We start from the raw sequence: 23,512 nt of genomic DNA, 5'->3' as shown, positions 1-23,512 counted from the left end.
CATATATTTAGATCACTTTTTAAAAACTGAACATGGGCAGATGTAGCTGACTTTACAGAACAGTGGGAAGGCCTAGGCATGACTCAGTTATAACACTAGCTACGAGATACCACCGTGTGAGGCTGAAGTACACGCAGAGAAAAGCAAGCAATGTACATGGTATTTTCCTCAGAGCAGTTTCCTGATCTTGTATCACAATTATGGTGGTAGGCCCTTGACATCAGTGGCCCAGTGGCAACCCTCTGACTCCAGTTCTCCTCATTATTAATATTGTGAATGTACCTAATTCTCATGATTAAATCCCTTTCCACTTGAAGTGTCTATTTCCAGCACTGAATTCTGATATAACTGTATTCTCCCCACTTCACCTAGAGTCAAACCTGAAACAACATTGTTTACATTTTTAAAATATGAGGCAGGAAGAATAGTATAGCCATTTTGAGCACTGTGAGACAGGTCGCTTGAATTCAAATCCCAGATATGCTGCTTCCTTCCTACTTTATAATCTTTTTTTTTTTTTTTTTTTTTTGAGATGGAGTCTTGCTCTGTCGCCCAGGCTGGAGTGCAGTGGCCCAATCTCAGCTCACTGCAAGCTCTGCCTCCCGGGTTCACACCATTCTCCTGTCTCAGCCTCCCGAGTAGCTGGGACTACAGGCGTCGGCCACCACACCCAGCTGATTTTTTGTATTTTTAGTAGAGATGGTATTTTACTGTGTTAGCCAGGATGGTCTCGATCTCCTGACCTCGTGATCCACCCTCGGCCTCCCAAAGTGCTGGGATTACAGGTGTGAGCCACTGTGCCTGGCCTCTACTTTATAATCTTGAACATACGTTATTTAAGTTCTCTAAACTTTCAGTTTTCCTCATGCATAATAACAGAATAATATCTCATAAGTTTATGGAGTAATCTATCCCCTCAATGTCTGGTTTTAACACCCACATGGGTTCTGGAGATACAGGTCTGAGATCAGATAAGGCCAGTCGATGGGATTGAGACCCCCATACAAAGACAGAAGAGGTGCAGAATAGCAAGAGGCCCCAAGGAGAGAAGGAACTGGGAGTGTGGGGAAGACAGTATGAGGCCAGCTGTGAGTGTGGCTGACGCTTGAGGGAAGAAGATGGGAAGATTGGCAGAGACCAGTCCATGGAGGGCCTCAGAGTTCTAGATCTCGATAAGAAATTTGGATTTTATGCTAAATTCAAAACCATTGAAAGAAATCAAGCAAGGAAGTGACATAATATGGAGAATGGATTTCTGGGGGGCAACACACATACAGCGAGAGAAATTAGGCTAATTCAATAACCCAAGTGAGACTTGGACACTTAGATTATGGTGGCAGCAGTGAGAGGAAGGGAAATGGATTTCCATCCTTGGGAGGGACTAGCAAGGGTGGAGCACCTGCTCCTACTAACATGGGAACAGAACGCTGGTCTGGTCGGGATCTAAGAGCCTACAGGTGCAGGAGAGTAAGTACAGGAATTGGGAAATGAGATAGGGGCTAGGATTCAGAAACTGCAAAGCCCCAATTATTAGCCTAAATAACATGGAATCAAGAATGAAGTAATTTCATAGGATGTTAAAGATGCCTTTAACATGAAAGAGGATGTTTAAAGGCATCTCACAGGAAATGTCACATTCGGTTCAGTTAGCTTCCAAGAAGGCAGATTCCGTCAGGGGCAAAACAACATCCCTGATCGTGCAAAGAGAAGATAGCCATCAAAGAGAACCACAAACCACCACTACAGATCGTGCAAAGAGAAGATAACCATCAAAGAGAATGCACATCCACGCGGTGCTCAGTCCAGAAAGATAGAGTGCTGCAGCACTGTTCAGCCACAGGCAGCCTTTTTCCAAACATCTTGGAGCAAAATGAACCTCTGGTGAAATCAAATGATGCTCAATGTTTAAATATTATATTTTGGGCGAGTGCAAAACCAAATATTTGACTGGTTCAGAAGTAATTGAGGTTCTTGCCGCTAAAAGTAATACTAAAAGTCATAAAGAAGGCCTTAAAGCAAACATGAGACACCACAGTTCAAGTCCGAATGGGTTAACAAGAAAGGGTAACATGATGAGGGAATTCAGACTGAACTTCTCAGAATATGCTCCTTGAATCACTCAGAGGAAGACCTGATGCTGACATCAGAAGTCACTACCTGGAAGTTTGTTATAAAAACTTAATAGGGGAAGCTTGATTTCATTATTACTACCCAAGATGAATTCAGTCCTTCTCAGTAAATCTTTACTATACTAGAATAAAATCCAGCGTTGTTACTATGGCCTACCAGGCTGTTAATAACATTTTACTTCCATTTCCCTTCCCAACTTTATCGCCTGTCACATCCCCAAAGTCACTCCATCCCAGTCCATTATTTTCTGCTGTTCTCTGAACATGCTAGGCTTATTTTATCATTTATTTATTTATTGAGACGGAGTTTCACTCTTGTTGCCCAGGCTAGAGCGCAATGGCACAATCTCAGCTCACCACAACCTCTGCCTCGCAGGTTCAAGTGATTCTCCTGCCTCAGCCTTCTGAGTAGCTGGGATTACAGGCATGCACCACCACACCTGGCTAATTTTGTATTTTTAGTAGAGATGGGGTTTCTCCATGTTGGTCAGGCTGGTCTCGAACTCCTGACCCCAGGTGATCTGCCTGCCTCGGCCTCCTGAAAGTGTTGGGATTACAGGCGTGAGCCTGTAATCCCTGGCCCCCCAGGCTTATTTATAACTTCAGTCAGGCTGTTAATAACATTTTACTTCTATTTCTACATTCACTTCTATTTCTACTTCTATTAACAGTTTATTGTTCCTTCTACTCTCTTTTGGTGATGAGTAATTTTCTGTGTTAACTTGACTAGGTTAAGGGATGCCCAGATAGCTGGTAAAACATTATTTCTGCCAGGTGCAGTGACTCGTGCTTGTAATCCCAGCACTTTGGGAGGCTGAGGCAGGAGGATTGCTTGAGCTCAGGAGTCTGAGACCAGCCTGAGCAACATGGCAAGACCCCATCTCTAATCAAAGTTTAAAAATTAGCCAGACATAATGGTGAGTGTCTGTGGTCCCAGCTGCTCAGGACACTCCGGCAAGAGGATTGCTTGAGTTCGGGAGTTTGAAGCTGCAGCAAGCCATGTTCAGGCCACTGCAGAGAGTGAGACAAGTGAATGAGACCTTCTCTCAAAAAAACAAAAAAACCCCAAACATCATCTGTGGGTGTGTCTGTGAGGGTGTTTCTGGAAGGGATTCACATTTGAATCAGTAGACTGAGTAAAGAAGACCCGCCCACAATGGTGAGGGTAGGCAGACAGGCATCAGCAAACTGCTGGGGGCCTGGACACAACAAAAAGGTAGAGGAAGGGTTGCTTCTGTCTCCTTGAGCTAGGACATCCGTCTTCTTCTGCCCTTGGATGTGGAAGCTCCTGGCTCTCAGGCCTTTGGACTTTGAAGCTTTCTGTCCTCTTGGGCCTTAGGACTTGGCCTGAATTAGACCATCGGCTTTCCTGGTTCTCTGGCTTGCAGATGGCAGATTGCGGAACTTTTCTCCCTCCATAATCACACGAGTCAATACCCATAATAAATCTTCTGTTATCAATACCTCTATGTATCGTATTGGTTTTGTTTCTCTGAAGAACCTTGACGAATACACCTCCTGGGCATTCTCTAACTTCACGCTGTGCTTTATTTTTCTTCAAAGACTCATAACGCTTCTTTATTGCTGGACTACATCAGAATGTACATTGCACAAGGCAAGGACTTTCTCTTGTCCATTATTAGAGCCCCAGCACCTAGAACAGGACCTGGTACCTAATAGGAGCTCAATTAATCTTGTTTCTCTGGCACTCCCCAGAAATTTTATAAACTAAAACCTTGTGACAAATGTCTTTCTCTTTAAACTAGCTAGAGTGAATTCTGTTGTTGAATCCTGACCAATTCAGGACATGGTACCAGAAGTGGATGTGGGAAACAATCCAAGGCTGTGAGAATCTAGGATTGGGTATCTGATGTAATGGGGTCTGAAGGGCAGCATCTAATTACCATTAATGGCGGGGATGCTGGCAGATGGCCACCCAGTAATAAAACAGGTCTTTATATATATATATATATATATTTTTTTTTTTTTTTTTTTTTTTTTTTTGAGACAGAGTCTCGCTCTGTCACTCAGGCTGGAGTGCAATGGCGTGATCTTGGCTGACTGCAACCTCCGCATCCTGGGTTGAAGCAATTCTCCTGCCTCAGCCACCTGAGTAGACGGGACTACAGGTGCCTGCCACCATACCTGGCTGATTTTTTGTATTTTAGTAGAAATGGGATTTCACTCTGTTGCCTAGAGTAGTCTTGAACTCCTGACCTCAAGCAATCTGTCTGCCTCGGCCTCCCAGAGTGCTAGGATTACAGGTATGAGCCACTGTGCTTGGCCTGAAAAGGGAATTTAAATGGTCACCTGTGGCCATCTGGAATAAAATGCTTATTCAAGGCGAGGCTTTGGTGAACTAAATGTGATAGAACAATATGGGGAATATAGGTAATAACAGATATGTGAGGTGGTCTGGCTGCTTCTAATTTCACTGGAGAAATTAAAGAAAAAAAGCACAGGTTCAGAGCTGTAATATCTTGGTTCAAGGCACAGTTAGGACATCAGGCATTTTGATATTTACCCTACAAGAACCCCTTACTTCTTGTTTCTGTAGGACCCACTTTACAGATCCACTGGGACTGCCGTGAGATTGCTAAAAAACTGACACAGACAATAACCCTGCAGGGTGCTCAGTGACAACAAAGACTGAATTTATGTGAGGGTAATTAGTTTCTCAGTTAATGAGATGAGAAGGAGAAATTGTCCAGGAATTGGAATGTGACACTTGAAAGTATTCATGTAACTAAGAACACCCTAACTTCCTCCCAAATTTTTCTTCTTATGGGAAGTAGCCCCCAAACTTGTACAATGAGGCTGCTTCTGCCTTGCTGCAGACTCTCAGATCTCACCTGAGGCAGGTGCCTTGTGTGGGGATGTCCACTCTCTTCAAGCCTCCTCTCCCCACCTCCCCTCAGGGTCTCCAAACCTTAACTAAAGTCAGATCCCAGCATGACTCAGGGGGCCTATAACAAACTGAAACAGAGGAAGAGGAGATTTACATAGTGAAAAGAACTACAACATTTTGCTGATTTATAACGGGGAATGTATGAAGAAATGGATTTCATGGGTGTTGGACCAGAGGGGAAGAAATACGACTTTAGAGTGGGCTGATTATAACAATATGGGCACAACTTATTCGAAATTCTGGGTTTTTTTTTTTTCCCCCTTTTTTCTGAGATGGAGTTTCGCTCTGTCACCCAGGTTGGAGTGAAGCGGCATGGTTTTGGCTCACTGCAACCTCTGCCTCCCAGGTTCAAGCAATTCTCCTGTCTCAGCCTCCCGATTAGCTGGGATTACAGGCACCTGACACCACACCCGGCTAATTTTTTTGTATTTTTAGTAGACACAGGGTTCCACCATGTTGGCCAGGCTGATCTCAAACTCCTGACCTCAAGTGATCTGTCTCCCTCAGCCTCCCAAAGTGCTGGCATTACAGGTGTGAACCACCACACCTGGCTCCAGATTCTGATTTCAGCAGACCACCTGGGGCATCCAGGAATGATTCTAGTTAGTTGCTGAACTGGTTGACTGAGCCTGGACTAAATGGTTGCCTATGCCAAAGGAAGTTAAGACACCAGAAATTCATTAATAAAATGAGGGAGAAGGAACTCAGAGACTGGAGGAGACAGAAACGTTGAAGAGAATTTATCATAGACAACATGCTCATCGAGTACCCAACTATGTCTCCCCATAGCATTTAATGGTAATGCTAATCTATGCTTTTCTCCAAATCTGCAGCATTGCTTGCAGTTTTCTATTTTGGTAAAAAGCAACATGCCAGACACTTCTACTAGGCTCTTCCACCATAACAGCCTTCATTCCTTAGATCAGAGAGCCACCTCACTTCTGTTCCTGTTGTTAGTGTATTTATTTCAGCAACTCACTTAGGAAATGGGAAAATATTCACCAGGATGGATCTGTGGACCCACTGGGGCAACCATGAAATGGATTTGAGTTAAAATTCATTTGCCACCTGACTGTCATTAAGCTCCCCATTCCCCCAAAACTGGTGAACCACAGTGGTTTTCAAGGTCACTGGTCACTGGCTTTACTTTACGGAATCTTGCTCTTGTCGTCTAGGCTGGAGTGCAGTGATGCAATCTCAGCTCACTGCAACCTCCACCTCCCGGGTTCAAACAATTCTCCTGTCTCAGCCTCCCGAATAGCTGGGACTACAGGGTCCCACTATCATGCCCAGCTAATTTTTGTATTTTCATAGAGATGGGGTTTCACCATGTTGGTCAGGCTGGTCTTGAACTCCTGACCTCAGGTGATCCACCCGCCTCAGCCTCCCAAAGTGCTGGGATTACAGATGTGAGCCACCGTGCCCAGTCAATAATGTATTTCTTAATACTCCTGATTCAATGTCATCCTTCCACCAAGCCACACCCATAACCTTATGGTAAATTTCTATGCTCAATTAACTGATAAAGAAATCCAAGTTTAATTTACCAATGTACATCATGTGTTGTCACCAGTCAGAAATGGACAGCCACAGTTTTATAAACCCATGTAGTAATGGTAACACTATAATAATCTATAATTGTTCCCTTGTAATCTGATTCTTCATCAGACTTTAAACTTCTTCTTCTTTTTTTTTTTTTGATGGAGTTTTGATCTCGTTGCCCAGGCTGGAGTGCAATGACGTGATCTCGGCTCACTGCAAGCTCTGCCTCCCGGGTTCAAGCAATTCTCATGCCTCAGCCTCCCAAGTAGTTGGGATTATAGGCACCCACCACCACACCTGGCTAATTTTTGTATTTTTAGTAGAGACAGGGTTTCACCATGTTGGTCAGGCTGGTCTAGAACTCCTGACCTCAGATGATTCACCTGCCTCGGCCTCCCAAAGTGCTAGGATTACAGGTGTGAGCCACTGCACCAGCCAGATTTTAAACTTCTTGATGGCAGGATTATTCTATCACGTATAGTGCAATAGCAGTTTAGGGAAATCCTCCCTGTTGACAGGAGTGATACTTCCTATCACTATCCCATTTAACTTACTATTGGGCTTTGTAGAAAAAAAAATGGATCTTAGAGAATGAGAATAGATTATCACTTTAATCAGATGATGCCAATTGTAGCCACTCTTATACATACAGTTTCTCTACTGGAGCAAATCCAACACAGCCTCACTACTTTGGATGCATCTATTGATGTAACAAATGCTTTTTTCTCTATCCAGTAAGTAGAGAAGCTTTCGTCTGGCAGGGGAAGCAGTACACTTTCACCACCTTACTTCACTGTGACAAAAACTCCCTTTTTCTTTTTCTTTTTTTTTAGATGGAGTCTCGCTCTGTTGCCCAGGCTGGAGTGCAGTGGCATGATCTTGGCTCACTGCAACCTCCACCTCCCATATTGAAGTGATTCTCCTGACTCAGCCTCCTGAGTAGCTGGGACTATAGGGACTATAAAGGCACACCACCACACCTGGCTCATTTTTTGGTATTTTTAGTAGAGATGTAGTTTTACCATGTTGGCCAGGCTGCTCTTGAACTCCTGACTTCAAATGATCTGCCTGTCTTGGCCTCCCAAAGTGCTGAAATTACAGGTGTGAGCCATCGTGCCCAGCCCAACACTTTTTTTTTTTTTTTTTTTGAGACAGAGTTCTAGTCTGTTGCCCAGGCTGGAGTGCAGTGGTGCAATATTGGCTCACTGCAACCTCTGCCTCCCAGGTTCAAGCGATTCTCCTGTCTCAGCCTCCTAAGTAGCTGGGACTACAGGTGCATACCACCACACCTGGCTAATTTTGTATTTTTAGTAGAGATGGGGGTTTCACCATGTTGGCCAGGCTGGTCTTGAACTCCTGACCTCAGGTTATCTGTCCTCCTTGGCCTCCCAAAGTGCTGGGATTACAGGCATGAGTCACTGTGCCCGGCCCAATTTTTCTTTATGCTATAATTTAGTCATTGGGTCCCTTCATTATCTCACCATCCCATGGCTCAAACCACATTTACTACATAGATGATATTTTTTGTTTTTTTTTGAGATGGAGTCTCGCTCTGTCGCCCAGTCTGGAGTGCAGTGGTGCGATCTCGGCTCACTGCAAGCTCCGCCTCCCGGGTTCACGTCATTCTCCTGCCTCAGCCTCCCAAGTAGCTGGGACTACAGGCACCCGCCACCACGACTGGCTAATTTTTTTTTTGTTTTTCAGTAGATACGGGGTTTCACTGTGTTAGCCAGGATGCTCTCGATCTCCTGACCTCGTGATCCGCCCACCTTGGCCTCCCAAAGTGCTGGGATTACAGGCGTGAGCCACCGTGCCCGGCCACATTGATCTTATGCCCACACACCAGTTATTTCTCCTACACGTTTCCCCCAATAAACAATAGTCCAATAGGCTGGGTATGTATGCTAGCTGGTTGTTTATCTCTGTTTGGTATTCACTGGACTTAGGCCTTTACAAATACTTTCTTGCCTGTTATTTAAGTAGATTTTAGGAAAGGAGTGCAAGTAGATGAATGCTTTAAATTAATCATTGTTATCTAGAAGTACCCAGCATTTCATAAAAGAGTAGCATATTCTAGATTGTTCCTATTTGCATTCTCCATGTATAATAGATTGAAGTCTCAGGGCTGACCCAAAGCACTACTGAACACTAGCAGTGCTAAGCACATTTGTAAAACTTAAAAGTGCAAAGCGGGATGGTTCAGAGGTCCTCGGCACTGCAAAACATATTCAACAGAGGAGTTGCTTGAACATGCCTTGCTCTTTCTTGTGTCTGTACATTCTTCCAGGGGTGTCCATCTGGCCAACTCCTCTTCCTTTTCAAAACCCAAATGCTGCCTTCTCTGCAGAATCTCCCTCACTTCCTGGGGTCAACAGATGTTGGAGTTGCTTCTCTTGTGCATCCCTTGCAATCAGCATTAACCCAATCAACGTAAGCATTTGTAGTTGTTACTTTCAATATCTGTCTCTTCATTACATTTTAAGCTTCTTGAGGGCAGGATTGTGCCATTATAACTGTATCCTCTGCACCAGTGTAAAATGCTCCATGAAATATTTTTTGAGCGAAAGAATGCTAGGCATGAGGAAGCCATTAAGATCAATGAGACATGAAGTATGCCCTCAAAAAACTTACACTCCAGTGAGAGAGAGTTTGCACATAAAAACATATACAGTAGGAGGGGCGGAGCAAGATGGCCGAATAGGAACAGCTCCAGTCTCCAACTCCCAGCGCGAGCAACACAGAAGACCGGTGATTTCTGCATTTTCAACTGAGGTACTGGGGTCATCTCACTGGGGAGTGCCGGACAATCGGTGCTGGTCAGCTGCTGCAGCCGGACCAGCGAGAGCTGAAGCAGGGCGAGGCATCGCCTCACCTGGGAAGCGCAAGGGGGAAGGGAATCCCTTTTCCTAGCCAGGGGAACTGAGACACACAACACCTGGAAAATCGGGTAACTCCCACCCCAATACTGCGCTTTAAGCAAACTGGCACACCAGGAGAATATATCCCACACCTGGCCAGAAGGGTCCCACGCCCACGGAGCCTCCCTCATTGCTAACACAGCAGTCTGCGGCGATCTAACCGCAAGGCAGCAGCGAGGCTGGGGGAGGGGCGCCTGCCATTGCTGAGGCTTAAGTAGGTAAACAAAGCCGCTGGGAAGCTCGAACTGGGTGGAGCTCACAGCAGCTCAAGGAAACCTGCCTGTCTCTGTAGACTCCACCTCTGGGGACAGGGCACAGCTAAAAAACAACAGGGGAAGCAGCAGAGGCCTGTGCAGACGCGAACGACTCTGTCTGACAGCTTTGAAGAGAGCAGTGGATCTCCCAACATGGAGGTTGAGATCTGAGAAGGGACAGACTGCCTGCTCAAGTGGGTCCCTGACCCCTGAGTAGCCTAACTGGGAGACATCCCCCACTAGGGGCAGTCTGACACCACACACCTCACAGGGTGGAGTACACCCCTGAGAGGAAGCTTCCAAAGTAAGAATCAGACAGGTACACTCGCTGTTCAGCAATATTCGATCTTCTGCAACCTCTGCTGCTGATACCCAGGCAAACAGGGTCTGGAGTGGACCTCAAGCAATCTCCAACAGACCTATAGCTGAGGGTCCTGACTGTCAGAAGGAAAACTATCAAACAGGAAGGACACCTATACCAAAACCCCATCAGTATGTCACCATCATCAAAGACCAGAGACAGATAAAACCACAAAGATGGGGAAAAAGCAGGGTAGAAAAGCTGGAAATTCAAAAAATAAGAGCCCATCTCCCCCTGCAAAGGAGCGCAGCCCATCGCCAGCAACGGATCAAAGCTGGTCAGAGAATGACTTTGACAAAATGAGAGAAGAAGGCTTCAGTCCATCAAACTTCTCAGAGCTAAAGGAGGAATTACGTACCCAGCGCAAAGAAACTAAAAATCTTGAAAAAAGAGTGGAAGAATTGACAGCTAGACTAATTAATGCAGAGAAGGTCATAGACGAAATGACAGAGATGAAAACCATGACACGAGAAATACGTGACAAATGCACAAGCTTCAGTAACCGACTCAATCAACTGGAAGAAAGAGTATCAGCGATAGAGGATCAAATGAATGAAATGAAACGAGAAGAGAAACCAAAAGAAAAAAGAAGAAAAAGAAATGAACAAAGCCTGCAAGAAGTATGGGATTATGTAAAAAGACCAAATCTACGTCTGATTGGGGTGCCTGAAAGTGAGGGGGAAAATGGAACCAACTGGAAAACACTCTTCAGGATATCATCCAGGAGAACTTCCCCAACCTAGTAGGGCAGGCCAACATTCAAATTCAGGAAATACGAGAACGCCACAAAGATACTCCTCCAGAAGAGCAACTCCAAGACACATAATTGCCAGATTCACCAAAGTTGAAATGAAGGAAAAAATCTTAAGGGCAGCCAGAGAGAAAGGTCGGGTTACCCACAAAGGGAAGCCCATCAGACTAACAGCAGATCTCTCGGCAGAAACTCTACAAGCCAGAAGAGATTGGGGGCCAATATTCAACATTCTTAAAGAAAAGAATTTTAAAACCAGAATTTCATATCCAGCCAAACTAAGTTTCATAAGTGAAAGAGAAATAAAATCCTTTACAGATAAGCAAATGCTTAGAGATTTTTGTCACCACCAGGCCTGCCTTACAAGAGACCCTGAAGGAAGCCCTAAACATGGAAAGGAACAACCGGTATCAGCCATTGCAAAAACATGCCAAAATGTAAAGGCCATCGAGGCTAGGAAGAAACTGCATCAACTAACGAGCAAAATAACCAGTTAATATCATAATGGCAGGATCAAGTTCACACATAACAATATTAACCTTAAATGTTAATGGACTAAATGCTCCAATTAAAAGACACAGACTGGCAAACTGGATAAAGAGTCAAGACCCATCAGTCTGCTGTATTCAGGAGACCCATCTCACATGCAGAGACATACATAGGCTCAAAATAAAGGGATGGAGGAAGATCTACCAAGAAAATGGAGAACAAAAAAAAGCAGGGGTTGCAATCCTAGTCTCTGATAAAACAGACTTTAAACCATCAAAGATCAAAAGAGACAAAGAAGGCCATTACATAATGGTAAAGGGATCAATTCAACAGGAAGAGCTAACTATCCTAAATATATATGCACCCAATACAGGAGCACCCAGATTCATAAAGCAAGTCCTTAGAGACTTACAAAGAGACTTAGACTCCCATACAATAATAATGGGAGACTTCAACACTCCACTGTCAACATTAGACAGATCAACGAGACAGAAAGTTAACAAGGATATCCAGGAATTGAACTCAACTTTGCACCAAGTGGACCTAATAGACATCTATAGAACTCTCCACCCCAAATCAACAGAATATACATTCTTCTCAGCACCACATTGCACTTATTCCCAAATTGACCACATAATTGGAAGTAAAGCACTCCTCAGCAAATGTATAAGAACAGAAATTATAACAAACTGTCTCTCAGACCACAGTGCAATCAAACTAGAACTCAGGACTAAGAAACTCAATCAAAACCGCTCAACTACATGGAAACTGAACAACCTGCTCCTGAATGACTACTGGGTACATAACGAAATGAAAGCAGAAATAAAGATGTTCTTTGAAATCAATGAGAACAAGATACAACATACCAGAATCTCTGGGACACATTTAAAGCAGTGTGTAGAGGGAAATTTATAGCACTAAATGCCCACAAGAGAAAGCAGGAAAGACCTAAAATTGACACTCTAACATCACAATTAAAAGAACTAGAGAGGCAAGAGCAAACACATTCAAAAGCTAGCAGAAGGCAAGAAATGACTAAGATCAGAGCAGAACTGAAGGAGATAGAGACACAAAAAACCCTCCAAAAAATCAATGAATCCAGGAGTTGGTTTTTTGAAAAGATCAACAAAATTGACAGACTGCTAGCAAGACTAATAAAGAAGAAAAGAGAGAGGAATCAAATAGACGCAATAAAAAATGATAAAGGGGATATCATCATTGACCCCACAGAAATACAAACTACCATCAGAGAATACTATAAACACCTCTACGCAAATCAGCTAGAAAATCTAGAAGAAATGGATAATTTCCTGGACACTTACACTCTCCCAAGACTAAACCAGGAAGAAGTTGAATCCCTGAATAGACCAATAGCAGGCTCTGAAATTGAGGCAACAATCAATAGCCTACCCACCAAAAAAAGTCCAGGACCAGATGGATTCACAGCTGAATTCTACCAGAGGTACAAGGAGGAGCTGGTACCATTCCTTCTGAAACTATTCCAATCAATAGAAAAAGAGGGAATCCTCCCTAACCCATTTTATGAGGCCAACATCATCCTGATACCAAAGCCTGGCAGAGACACAACAAAAAAAGAGAATTTTAGGCCAATATCCCTGATGAACATCGAAGCAAAAATCCTCAATAAAATACTGGCAAACCGGATTCAGCAGCACATCAAAAAGCTTATCCACCATGATCAAGTGGGCTTCATCCCTGGGATGCAAGGCTGGTTCAACATTCGCAAATCAATAAACGTAATCCAGCATATAAACAGAACCAAAGACAAGAACCACATGATTATCTCAATAGATGCAGAAAAGGCTTTTGACAAAATTCAACAGCTGTCATGCTAAAAACGCTCAATAAATTCGGTATTGATGGAATGTACCTCAAAATAATAAGAGCTATTATGACAAACCCACAGCTAATATCATACTGAATGGGCAAAAACTGGAAAAATCCCTTTGAAAACTGGCACAAGACAGGGATGCCCTCTCTCACCACTCCTATTCAACATAGTGTTGGAAGTTCTGGCTAGGGCAATCAGGCAAGAGAAAGAAATCAAGGGTATTCAGTTAGGAAAAGAAGAAGTCAAATTGTCCCTGTTTGCAGATGACATGATTGTATATTAGAAAACCCCATTGTCTCAGCCCAGAATCTCCTTAAGCTGATAAGCAACTTCAGCAAAGTCTCAGGATACAAAATTAATGTGCAAAAATCACAAGCATTCTTATACACCAGTAACAGACAAACAGAGAACCAAATCATGAATGAACTTCCATTCACAATTGCTTCAAAGAGAATAAAATACCTAGGAATCCAACTTACAAGGGATGTCAAGGACCTCTTCAAGGAGAACTACAAACCACTGCTCAGTGAAATAAAAGAGGACACAAACAAATGGAAGAATATACCATGCCCATGGATAGGAAGAATCAATATCGTGAAAATGGCCATAGTGCCCAAGGTTATTTATAGATTCAATGCCATCCCCATCAAGCTACCAATGAGTTTCTTCACAGAATTGGAAAAAACTGCTTTAAAGTTCATATGGAACCAAAAAAGAGCCCGCATTGCCAAGACAATCCTAAGTCAAAAGGACAAAGCTGGGGCCGTCACGCTACCTGACTTCAAACTATACTACAAGGCTACAGTAACCAAAACAGCATGGTACTGGTACCAAAACAGAGATATAGATCAATGGAACAGAACGGAGTCCTCAGAAATAATACCACACATCTACAGCCATCTGATCTTTGACAAAACTGACAAAAACAAGAAATGGGGAAAGGATTCCCTATTTAATAAATGGTGCTGGGAAAATTGGCTAGCCATAAGTAGAAAGCTGAAACTGGATCCTTTCCTTACCCCTTATACGAAGATTAATTCAAGATGGATTAGAGACTTAAATGTTAGACCTAATACCATAAAAACCCTAGAAGAAAATCTAGGTAGTACCATTCACGACATAGGCATGGGCAAGGACTTCATGTCTAAAACACCAAAAGCAACGGCAGCAAAAGCCAAAATTGACAAATGGGATCTAATTAAACTAAAGAGCTTCTGCACAGCAAAAGAAACTACCATCAGAGCGAACAGGCAACCTACAGAATGGGAGAAAATTTTTGCAATCTACTCATCTGACAAAGGGCTAATATCCAGAATCTACAAAGAACTCAAACAATATACAAAAAAAAAAAACAACCCCATCAAAAAGTGGGGAAAGGATATGAACAGACATTTCTCAAAAGAAGACATTCATACAGCCAACAGACACATGAAGAAATGCTCATCATCACTCGCCATCAGAGAATGCAAATCAAAACCACAATGAGATACCATCTCACACCAGTTAGAATGGCAATCATTAAAAATCAGGAAACAACAGGTGCTGGAGAGGATGTGGAGAAATAGGAACACTTACACTGTTGTGGGATTGTAAACTAGTTCAACCATTATGGAAAACAGTATGGCAATTCCTCAAGGATCTAGAACTAGATGTACCATATGACTCAGCCATCCCACTACTGGGTATATACCCAAAGGATTATAAATTATTCTACTACAAAGACACATGCACACGTATGTTTATTGCGGCACTATTCACAATAGCAAACACTTGGAATCAACCCAAATGTCCATCTGTGACAGACTGGATTAAGAAAATGTGGCACATATACACCATGGAATACTATGCAGCCACAAAAAAGGATGAGTTTGCGTCCTTTGTAGGGACATGGATGCAGCTGGAAACCATCATTCTTGCAAACTATCACAAGAAGAGAAAACCAAACACCGCATGTTCTCACTCATAGGTGGGAACTGAACAATGAGATCACTTGGACTTGGGAAGGGGAACATCACACACTGGGGCCTATCATGGGGAGGGGGGAGGAGGGAGGGATTGCATTGGGGAGTTATACATGATATAAATGATGAATTGATGGGTGCTGACGAGTTGATGGGTGCAGCACACCAACATGGCACAAGTATACATATGTAACAAACCTGCACGTTATGCACATGTACCCTAGAACTTGAAGTATAATTAAAAAAAAAAAAAAAAAAAACAACACAGTAGTAAGTACCAAGTACCATAACAGGGATGAAAATAAAATTCCATAGGGATTCAAAGGAAGGAAGCAATTCCATCCAGATGAAGGAAACTTAGAGATGTTACACATTTAGGATTTCACATTTTAAAGATTATGATAGGCCAGGTGCAAGGACTCACGCCTGTAATCTCAGCCCTTTAGGAGGCTGAGGCAGGTGGATCTCCTGAGGTCAGGAGTTCGAGACCAGCCTGGCCAACATGGCGAAACCCTGTCTCTACTAAAAGTACAAAAATTAGCCGGGTGTGGTAGCGGGTCCCTGTAGTCTCAGCTATTTGGGAGGCTGGGGTGGGAGGACTGCTTGTGCCCAGGAGGTAGAGGCTGCAGTGAGCCGAGATTGCCCCACTGCACTCCAGCCTGGCGACAGTGTGAGACTGTGTCTCAAAATAAATAAATAAATAAAGGTTATGATAAAGACAGTGAAGGTGAAAAAGGCTAGAACCTTCTAGATTAAAATGAGAAGAACATGAGCTAAGTTTATAGACAGGAAAGCTTAGGATACAAGTAGGGAAGAGAAAGATGTTCAGTTCAATCAAACTGGCGTATGCATTGAATGTTTTATAACAGTCTCAGGGCCTTGAACAATACATGAAGTAAGCATAAATTTTTAACTTCATGAAAATGTATGTTAATTTATAAATTAATTTATAGACTGGCTGAACATATCAGTCTTCTAAGTCAACATAAAACATCCTATTTAGTGCAGAATAAAACTGATCTATGAATTAATATACCATTTTAATTGTCTTTATATTAATTTTTATTTTAAAAGTAATATATATATGCATTTACAGAATATTGAGAAAACTCTAATTTTTAATTATACTTAACATTCTAGTGTGTTATCTCATTTTTTCATATATCATCCCAGGAACATTTCCTCAGAACATGAACTATTGTTCTGAAGCATGCTCTCTAATGGACTGGCTGCATATTGTACTGTTGTATGGGTGGATATACTAAAATGCCTGTAATCAATTCTTTACTATTGGAAAATTAGGGGAGTCCAATATTTTTGTTATAAATAATGAAGTATTGAACATTCATATGCATAACTTTTTGCCCTGATCTGATTATTTCCTTACTATAAATTTCTCTAAATGGAATCTCTTGATCAAAGGATGAAAAGTTAAATTTTTTTCATACGTATTGCCAAATTGCCCTCCTAATGGCACTCTCTCCAGCCATGAATGAGGAGGTCTGATTCCCTGGTTGATAAGACCGAGTATAATAAATTTTGAAAAATCTTTGCCAAATATAATAGATGAGAAATGGTACCTTGCTAAAAAGTTTTGAATTTCCTTGATTAATAGGGAAGGATAAGCATGTTTTCTTAGGTGTACTGGTCATTTCCTTCTCTCTCTCTCTTTTTGTTTTTTGAAGACTTCTGTCTTCAGTGAGATGGGGTCTCACTCTGTTACCCAGGTTAGAATGCAGTGGCGTGATCTCCGCTCAGTGCAGCCTCCACTTCTTGAGCTCAAGTGATCTTCCCAACTCAGCCTCCCAACTAGCTGGGACGAGAGGCTATGTTAATTTTTGTAGTTTTTGTAGAGATGGGTTTCGCCATGTTGGCCAGGCTGGTCTTGAACTCCCGAGCTCAACTGATCCACCCGCCTCAGCCTCCCAAAGGGCTGGGATTACAGGCAGGAGCCACTGCACTCAGCCTCCTTCTCTTTTTTAATGATTTGCTTTCCACATTCACTGGAAGGTAAGGTGAGGCTCCTTTTCTGTGTGTGCTTTGTTCAATGCTGTAGCCTTAGCACTGGCTGGGTGCAGTCTACATTTATGAAAGTTTTTTTTGAATGACTATATTTATTAATTGGATGTCAACCTTTTAAAAATGTTATTTGTAAAATCTGCATAGGTAGATATAAAATTTATTAATTCTGGCAAATAGTTTACCCAATATCTCATTTCTTTTTTAGTTTTGTTTATGGTACTTTTTTGTCAAAGGGAGTCTCTCAAACTACTGTGATTTAACATTTGACAGTTAAAAGTCTCTTTTTTCTCAATTTAGTCTTTTTCAAGTTTCAAAAAAAAACCTTTTGGTATTCTGATTAGAATTTTGTTTAATAAATAAACTATAGAGGCAATATTTTTATAATCATGAATATTTCCATCTAGAAACATATGTTCATTTAAATAAAATCCTTATGTACCTCAGTTTTGTAGCTGTCTTCATGTAGAGTCAGAACAACTCTTTATCTTTATTCCTAAACTTTTGTTGTTGTTAATATTTGAATGGGATCCTTCTCCACTAGTTTTTTTTTTTTTCTTTTTTTTTGAGACAGAGTCTCGCTCTGTCATCCAGGCGGGAGTGCAGCGGTGTGATCTCAGCTCACTGCAACCTCTGCCTCCTGGGTTCAAGCAATCCTCATACCTCAGCCTCCCAACTAGCTGGTACTACAGGCGCCCACCACCATAACTAGGTAATTTTTATATTTTTAGTAGAGACAGGGGTTCACTGTGTTGGCCAGGCTGGTCTCAAACTCATGAGTTCAAGTGATCCACCTGCCTGGGCCTCCCAAAGTGCTGGGATTACAGGCACGAGACACTGCACCCAGCCATTCTCTGTTAGATTTTCTGAAGTGCTGTTTGATACAAAGGCTGTTAGTTTTTGCATGTGGAATTTGCAGTGTTATAGGGGTCACTGTACTGAATTCTATTGGTTTTAATAACTCTTTAGGTGGTTCTCTTAGAGTTTGTAGATCAGTAATATCTTGCAAATAATGACAATTTTATTTCATTTCCAAAAGCTATGTTTTATTTGCTTTTCTTATTACATTCCATTGGCTAGAGTTCTCAGAACAATGTTACATTATAGTGGTGACAACTGACATCCTTGTCTTGTTTCCTCACTTTAATGAAAGTTCTTTTAGTTTTACCATTGAGTATAAAATTGGCAGTTGATTTGAAGAGAGGTGTGTGTGCCAACACTTTGGGAAGCAGAGGCAGGTGGATCATGAGGTCAGGAGTTCAAGACCAGCCTGGCCAAGATAGTGAAACCCCATCTCTAGTAAAAATACAAAAATGAGCCGGGTGTGGTGGCAGGCGCCTGTAATCCTAGCTACTTGGGAGGCTGAGGCAGAGAATTGCTTGAACCCAGGAGGTGGAGTTTGCAGTGAGCTGAGATTGTGCCATTGCATTCTAGTCTGGGCAACAGAGTGAGAGTCCATCTCAAAAAAAAAAAAAAGAAAAGAAAAGAAAAAAGAAATTATTCTTTTAACCCTAGATGCAAAGGATTTAAAAAAAAAATCATCAGGAAAGGATGTTGAGTTTATTGACATTTCAAATTTTCAAATTTATCAATTATATGTATTTTTTATCCTTTAACTTGTTAGTGAATTACATTAATAGGTTTCCTAGTATCAAACCATGGTTCATTCCTTGAATTGAGATAATCCAATATGCAATTCAGCCTCATATTCATTTTTATTTTATATCTGCAGTAGGTTTTTCTTCCTAATTATAACTCCTATAGGTAAATCATTGTTTGCCTTTTGAAGACATCCTGAGACTGGATGGGGTAGCCGGATGCATTTGGGTAGAGAGGGGAGTTGTTGCTGGGATTTGAAATCTGCCATGGTTAATTCCACAGAAAATGAAACTGAGAACTGGCTGTACGGAATTTCAGTTTCCAGATTACTTACCCATTTGGGTTTCTTTCCAGCTCATTTAAAAGTGTATGATCACAGTATTCAAAAACTAAATGCGTTTTCCTTCTTCTCCGGAACACCTCGATGAGATTCACAATATTTGGATGTTTTAATTGCTGTGAAAGAATTGAAATGCAAGGTTAAGTGCTCTGTTACTAGTAAAAGCGTCTCCCCAGACCCCTTAAAGAAACTTAAAGTTGGAAGAAATTTAAGATTCATCCAATGTACCTATAATAAGTGGTAACAAAACTGCTTGAATCTCTCTGGTGATAGCAAGTGAAGTATGTAACTTAAAATACTGCACTAAAACAAAAAACACTTTATATATTTTATGGAAATTCTATATATTCAAGTCATAAAATAACCTGAGTAGAAAATTGAGGAAATGAAATTATTGAGTAAGGACTATAAAAATCATCAATACCCACTCAGCTTACATATTGCCATGGATTTTATGGATTTAAATCCAGTCTGGATTCTAGTGTTGGCTCCCAGTAATACTAGTTCTTAACCACCAGATTGGAATAAACTGTCTCTTCTAGAAGTCCCCACAATTAGTCTGTGTTTTAAATTTACTTATTATATTTTCAGTATTGTTCTTTGATTCTATTGTTCTCTCTTATGCACAGATATTTTGTGTGTTAAATTCTATTCCCAAACTGAAGCATTTTACAACACAGCCTCTGTTTAATATTGTAAACCTAAGGGAAAATGCTGATTAGGTAGGATAGACTATCACTACAGTGATTATAAAATTTTATCCTCCAAACTAGGCTAATGGGTAGAAGCCAGGACTATCCTAGGAAAACCAGCACATATGGTCACTTTGCCTGTAACTAGGGTGACCACATAATTTAGCATACACACCAGGACACTTTTTTTTTTTCCTTCGCTCTATCGCCCAGGCTGAAGTGCAGTGGTGCCATCTCAGCTCACTGCAACCTCTGCCTCGTGGGTTCAAGTGATGCTCATGCCTCAGCCTTCGCAGTAGCTGGGACTACAGGTGCGTGCTACCATGCCTGGCTAATTTTCGTATTTTTAGTAGAGATGGGGTTTCACCGTGTTGGACAGGCTGGTCTCAAACTCCTGACCTCAAGTGATCCATCTGCCTCGGCTTTCCAAAGTGCTGGGATTACAGGTGTGAGTCACTGGGCCTGGCCACACCAGGACACTTTGGAAAGGAGATGTGAACCAGGCAGGACACTGGGACAAAAACTATAAAGCAGAACTGTCTTGGGCAAATTAGGATACATGATCACTCTTATTCCTAACCCATCTTCCCTGTTGTTTTCCCAGTGTAGTAGACAAATCAACTTTCCACACTCTCTACCATTTACCCAGATATATAGAGAGAACACAGCATTTTGTATGTAGTAGAAGCTCAACAAATAGCAGGCCCAGTAGAAAGTTTTAGGTACAGAGACTTACGATGCATGCCTCTACCTCAGTATCTATTAACATAAGCATGGCTTGACCAAAACAAATGTCACCCTAAAACTGTGTGCCTGCTGCCAACAGCATCGGAAAAGAGAATCCATTATACATTAAAAATATGCCCAGGCTGAGGCAGGACGATTGCGTGAGCCTAGGAGTTCGAGATCAGCCTAAGCAACATACTGAGACCCCATCTCTCTAACGGAAAAAAAAGAAAAGCTCAAAGCACCAAACCAATTTGTTTTCTATATGCTCCACTACCTAAAACAGCAGAAAGGCAAAGAGTGGAGGAGACTAGGTCATCTGAAAAGCCAGTGGCTTTGTGCTGCTGTAAAACCACAGCATGGAAGCAAAGCAGGGTCACTACTAGGGGAGTAAAAGATTTACAGATGCTACAGCTTGATGCAATGTCCAGGTTAAACCTGGTCCAATCTCCTGTCTTTGGGTAGGTCAGCAATTTATATCTCCTTTGCAAATGAAGTTAACCTAGCCCAGGAAAACAGTAACTTGACTAAAGAAAAACAGGTAGTAAGGAGAGAGAGGCAAACACAATTTAAATAACAGGACTATGTGAGGAAAGTAAGGTTGATTGATCACAAGAAGAGCTGTTCAGGGCATACATGGACACAACATACTAAAAGCAGAAAGGTGGACATTCTGACATCCTGAGGGCCTTCATCAGAGACCAAGCTGAGTCGTAATCAGGCTACTTTTTACCTTACAGCCTCATTCTCAAGTTGGGGCACTTGTAATGCAGAAGGTACCACCTGAGCATTAACTTAATCTGAAGACTTGGGAGGGAGAGGCTGACAGGTAAAAGCATTATTTTTATTAGAAAGCCACACTGCCCGGTTCAGACCCGCCCTGCAGCTTAGCTCAGTGAGGGTGCCAGAGCTGGCGAGCTGACCAGCGCGCCCTCTGCTGGCTGAGAGGTAATAGTGAACTTTTTTTAAAATCATGATGGATATGTTCCTGAAGACTCTATGTATCAAGTTGTATTTCAAACAAAACCCTAGTATGTATTAGTTGAGGAAATCTGTGGGAAATAATATTTGAAAATGAGAGATAATATGATAATTATTAGTTATAATTATTATCCCCCCTTACAAACTGAATTTCTGGGGATTTTCTAAAAATAGACATGTCAAAAATGAAGGTTGCCTGTATGTCCTTGAAATCACGGGGTCTTGTTACGTAATGTGTAGCCCACAAACCAGCAGCTTCCGCATTCAGAAATGCAGAATCTCGGGCCCACCCCAGACCTCCCAACTCAGAATCTGCATTTCAACTAGGTCCCCGGGGACTCCAACGCATTATTAACATTTGAGAAGTGCTGCCCCAGATCTCCGTTTCCTCTGTGGAAAACACGGGTGTTGGATAAGAAGCATGTCTAAGGTCGCTTACAGTTCTAAAAGTGTAAGACTTTTAGCGTAAGAAAAAATTTACATTGAGAACTTAGGAATCTTACATGTCAAATCTTATCAGAGTGAAAACAATTATAACAAAAACCTTGATGTAAAAAATGTATACGTCACTGGGGGTGATATTCAGCATGTCTAATAACCTGGGTGCAGTGCAGGCAAGAACCAATGAATGTCAATGCCCACCAGGGCATTGGTGCGGTCCTGTGGGACTGACTCTCTGTGCCAGGAGGTGCTCTTTCAGTTGCTGGTTGGTAGGGGAAGTATTTGGAGGGACATCCAGAGGAGGGCCGAGGTTGGGGGCAAGTGTAAACACTGGGGTGAGTGGACTTAGGATATTTACTAACAAGAATAAAAGTTCTTTTCAATATAACAATCTGTAGCTGCATTCATACACATCAGACAAAATCAGAGTGGCCAAAGTCCAAAGTGATAATGAACTTATTACCCAAAGGTGCTGATACAAAGGAATTTAAGTCCAATGGGGAAAAATAACTTTAAAATTCTTTATAATTTTAGCATGCATATTTCACTCAATACCATGATATTTTACATATATATAAAGTTAACTTACCTTCAACATACGTATTTCTCTCAGTGCTATTTTCTTAACAACAGGATCATCTTCAGAGTCCACAAATTTTTTAATAGCTACTACTTGTCCAGAGGTTTTGTTTCTGCATTTGAATACAACCCCATAAGAGCCTTCTCCAATCTTAGCTAATTTTTCATCCTTCCGCATTACAGCCGAAGTGACTTAAATTAGTACTGTTATCAATTGACTTGCAGTACAATGTTACACCTGGAAAATAAGGTAGACTTGCCTTAATCAAGCTATAAAAGACAATGTTCTCACAGGTTATATACAACCAATTTGCCCAGATGCCAAAGGTTTATTTTCATCAATTAATTGGAAATCCACTTAAAAATATTTGGATATTATTTTCTTAGTATAGTCCTCTGCATTTCTTCCACCCATCAAAAGATTTCATATGCTATTTCTGACAATTTGTTCTATGTTGACCTCAGTTGAATTAAAAGAATTTGTGGAAAAGAAACTTATCCCATCTATTGCTTTCATTATCCTCAAATAACCGAAATATGATACTGTAAAATCCAGCTGAAGGACCATTTCATACTCTGGAATATGCTGTTTATCTTTTCTCTTCTAACCCAAGTGCATACATAATGACTAGGAGGAGTTGTGTAAGAAGATATGGTACAAAAAGTGCTATACTTCCACCTGGTGGAGAGAAGAAAGAGCGTGGACCATTGAACAAAGCAGCCTTTAAAAACAAAAACAGGCCAGGCGCAGCGACTCACACCTATAATCCCAAAACTTTGGGAGGCCGAGGTGGGCGGATCACCTGAGGTCGGGAGTTTGAGACCAGCCTGACCAACATGGAGAAATCCCATTTCTACTAAAAACACAAAATTAGCCAGGTGTGGTGGCGCATGCCTGTAATCCCAGCTACTCAGGAGGCCCTTGAACCCAGCTGAAATTGGGCAGATTCAGTAATTGCACTCCAGCCTG

General features: G+C 41.8%; 1 protein-coding gene across 1 annotated transcript in view; it reads right to left on the bottom strand.

Annotated features, from left to right (window-relative positions):
- Nucleotides 1-22,776, bottom strand: part of CDKL4 (cyclin dependent kinase like 4) — a 63,277-nt gene extending 40,501 nt beyond the window's left edge. Inside the window, exons 1-2 of the mRNA XM_033175940.1 lie at nt 22,553-22,776; nt 19,118-19,239 (exon numbers count right to left, since the gene is read on the bottom strand). Of these exons, the coding sequence (XP_033031831.1) occupies nt 19,118-19,239; nt 22,553-22,720 (290 nt within the window). The 5' untranslated portion in view covers nt 22,721-22,776. The remainder of the gene's footprint in view (nt 1-19,117; nt 19,240-22,552) is intronic.
- Nucleotides 22,777-23,512: the final 736 nt, after the last annotated feature.

Source organism: Trachypithecus francoisi, unplaced genomic scaffold (assembly GCF_009764315.1).
Source record: "Trachypithecus francoisi isolate TF-2019V2 unplaced genomic scaffold, Tfra_2.0 Lachesis_group17, whole genome shotgun sequence".
NCBI classification, from domain to species: domain Eukaryota; kingdom Metazoa; phylum Chordata; class Mammalia; order Primates; family Cercopithecidae; genus Trachypithecus; species Trachypithecus francoisi.
Note: the sequence above shows the minus strand (reverse complement) of the source record. Positions and strands in the feature narration are given on the sequence as shown.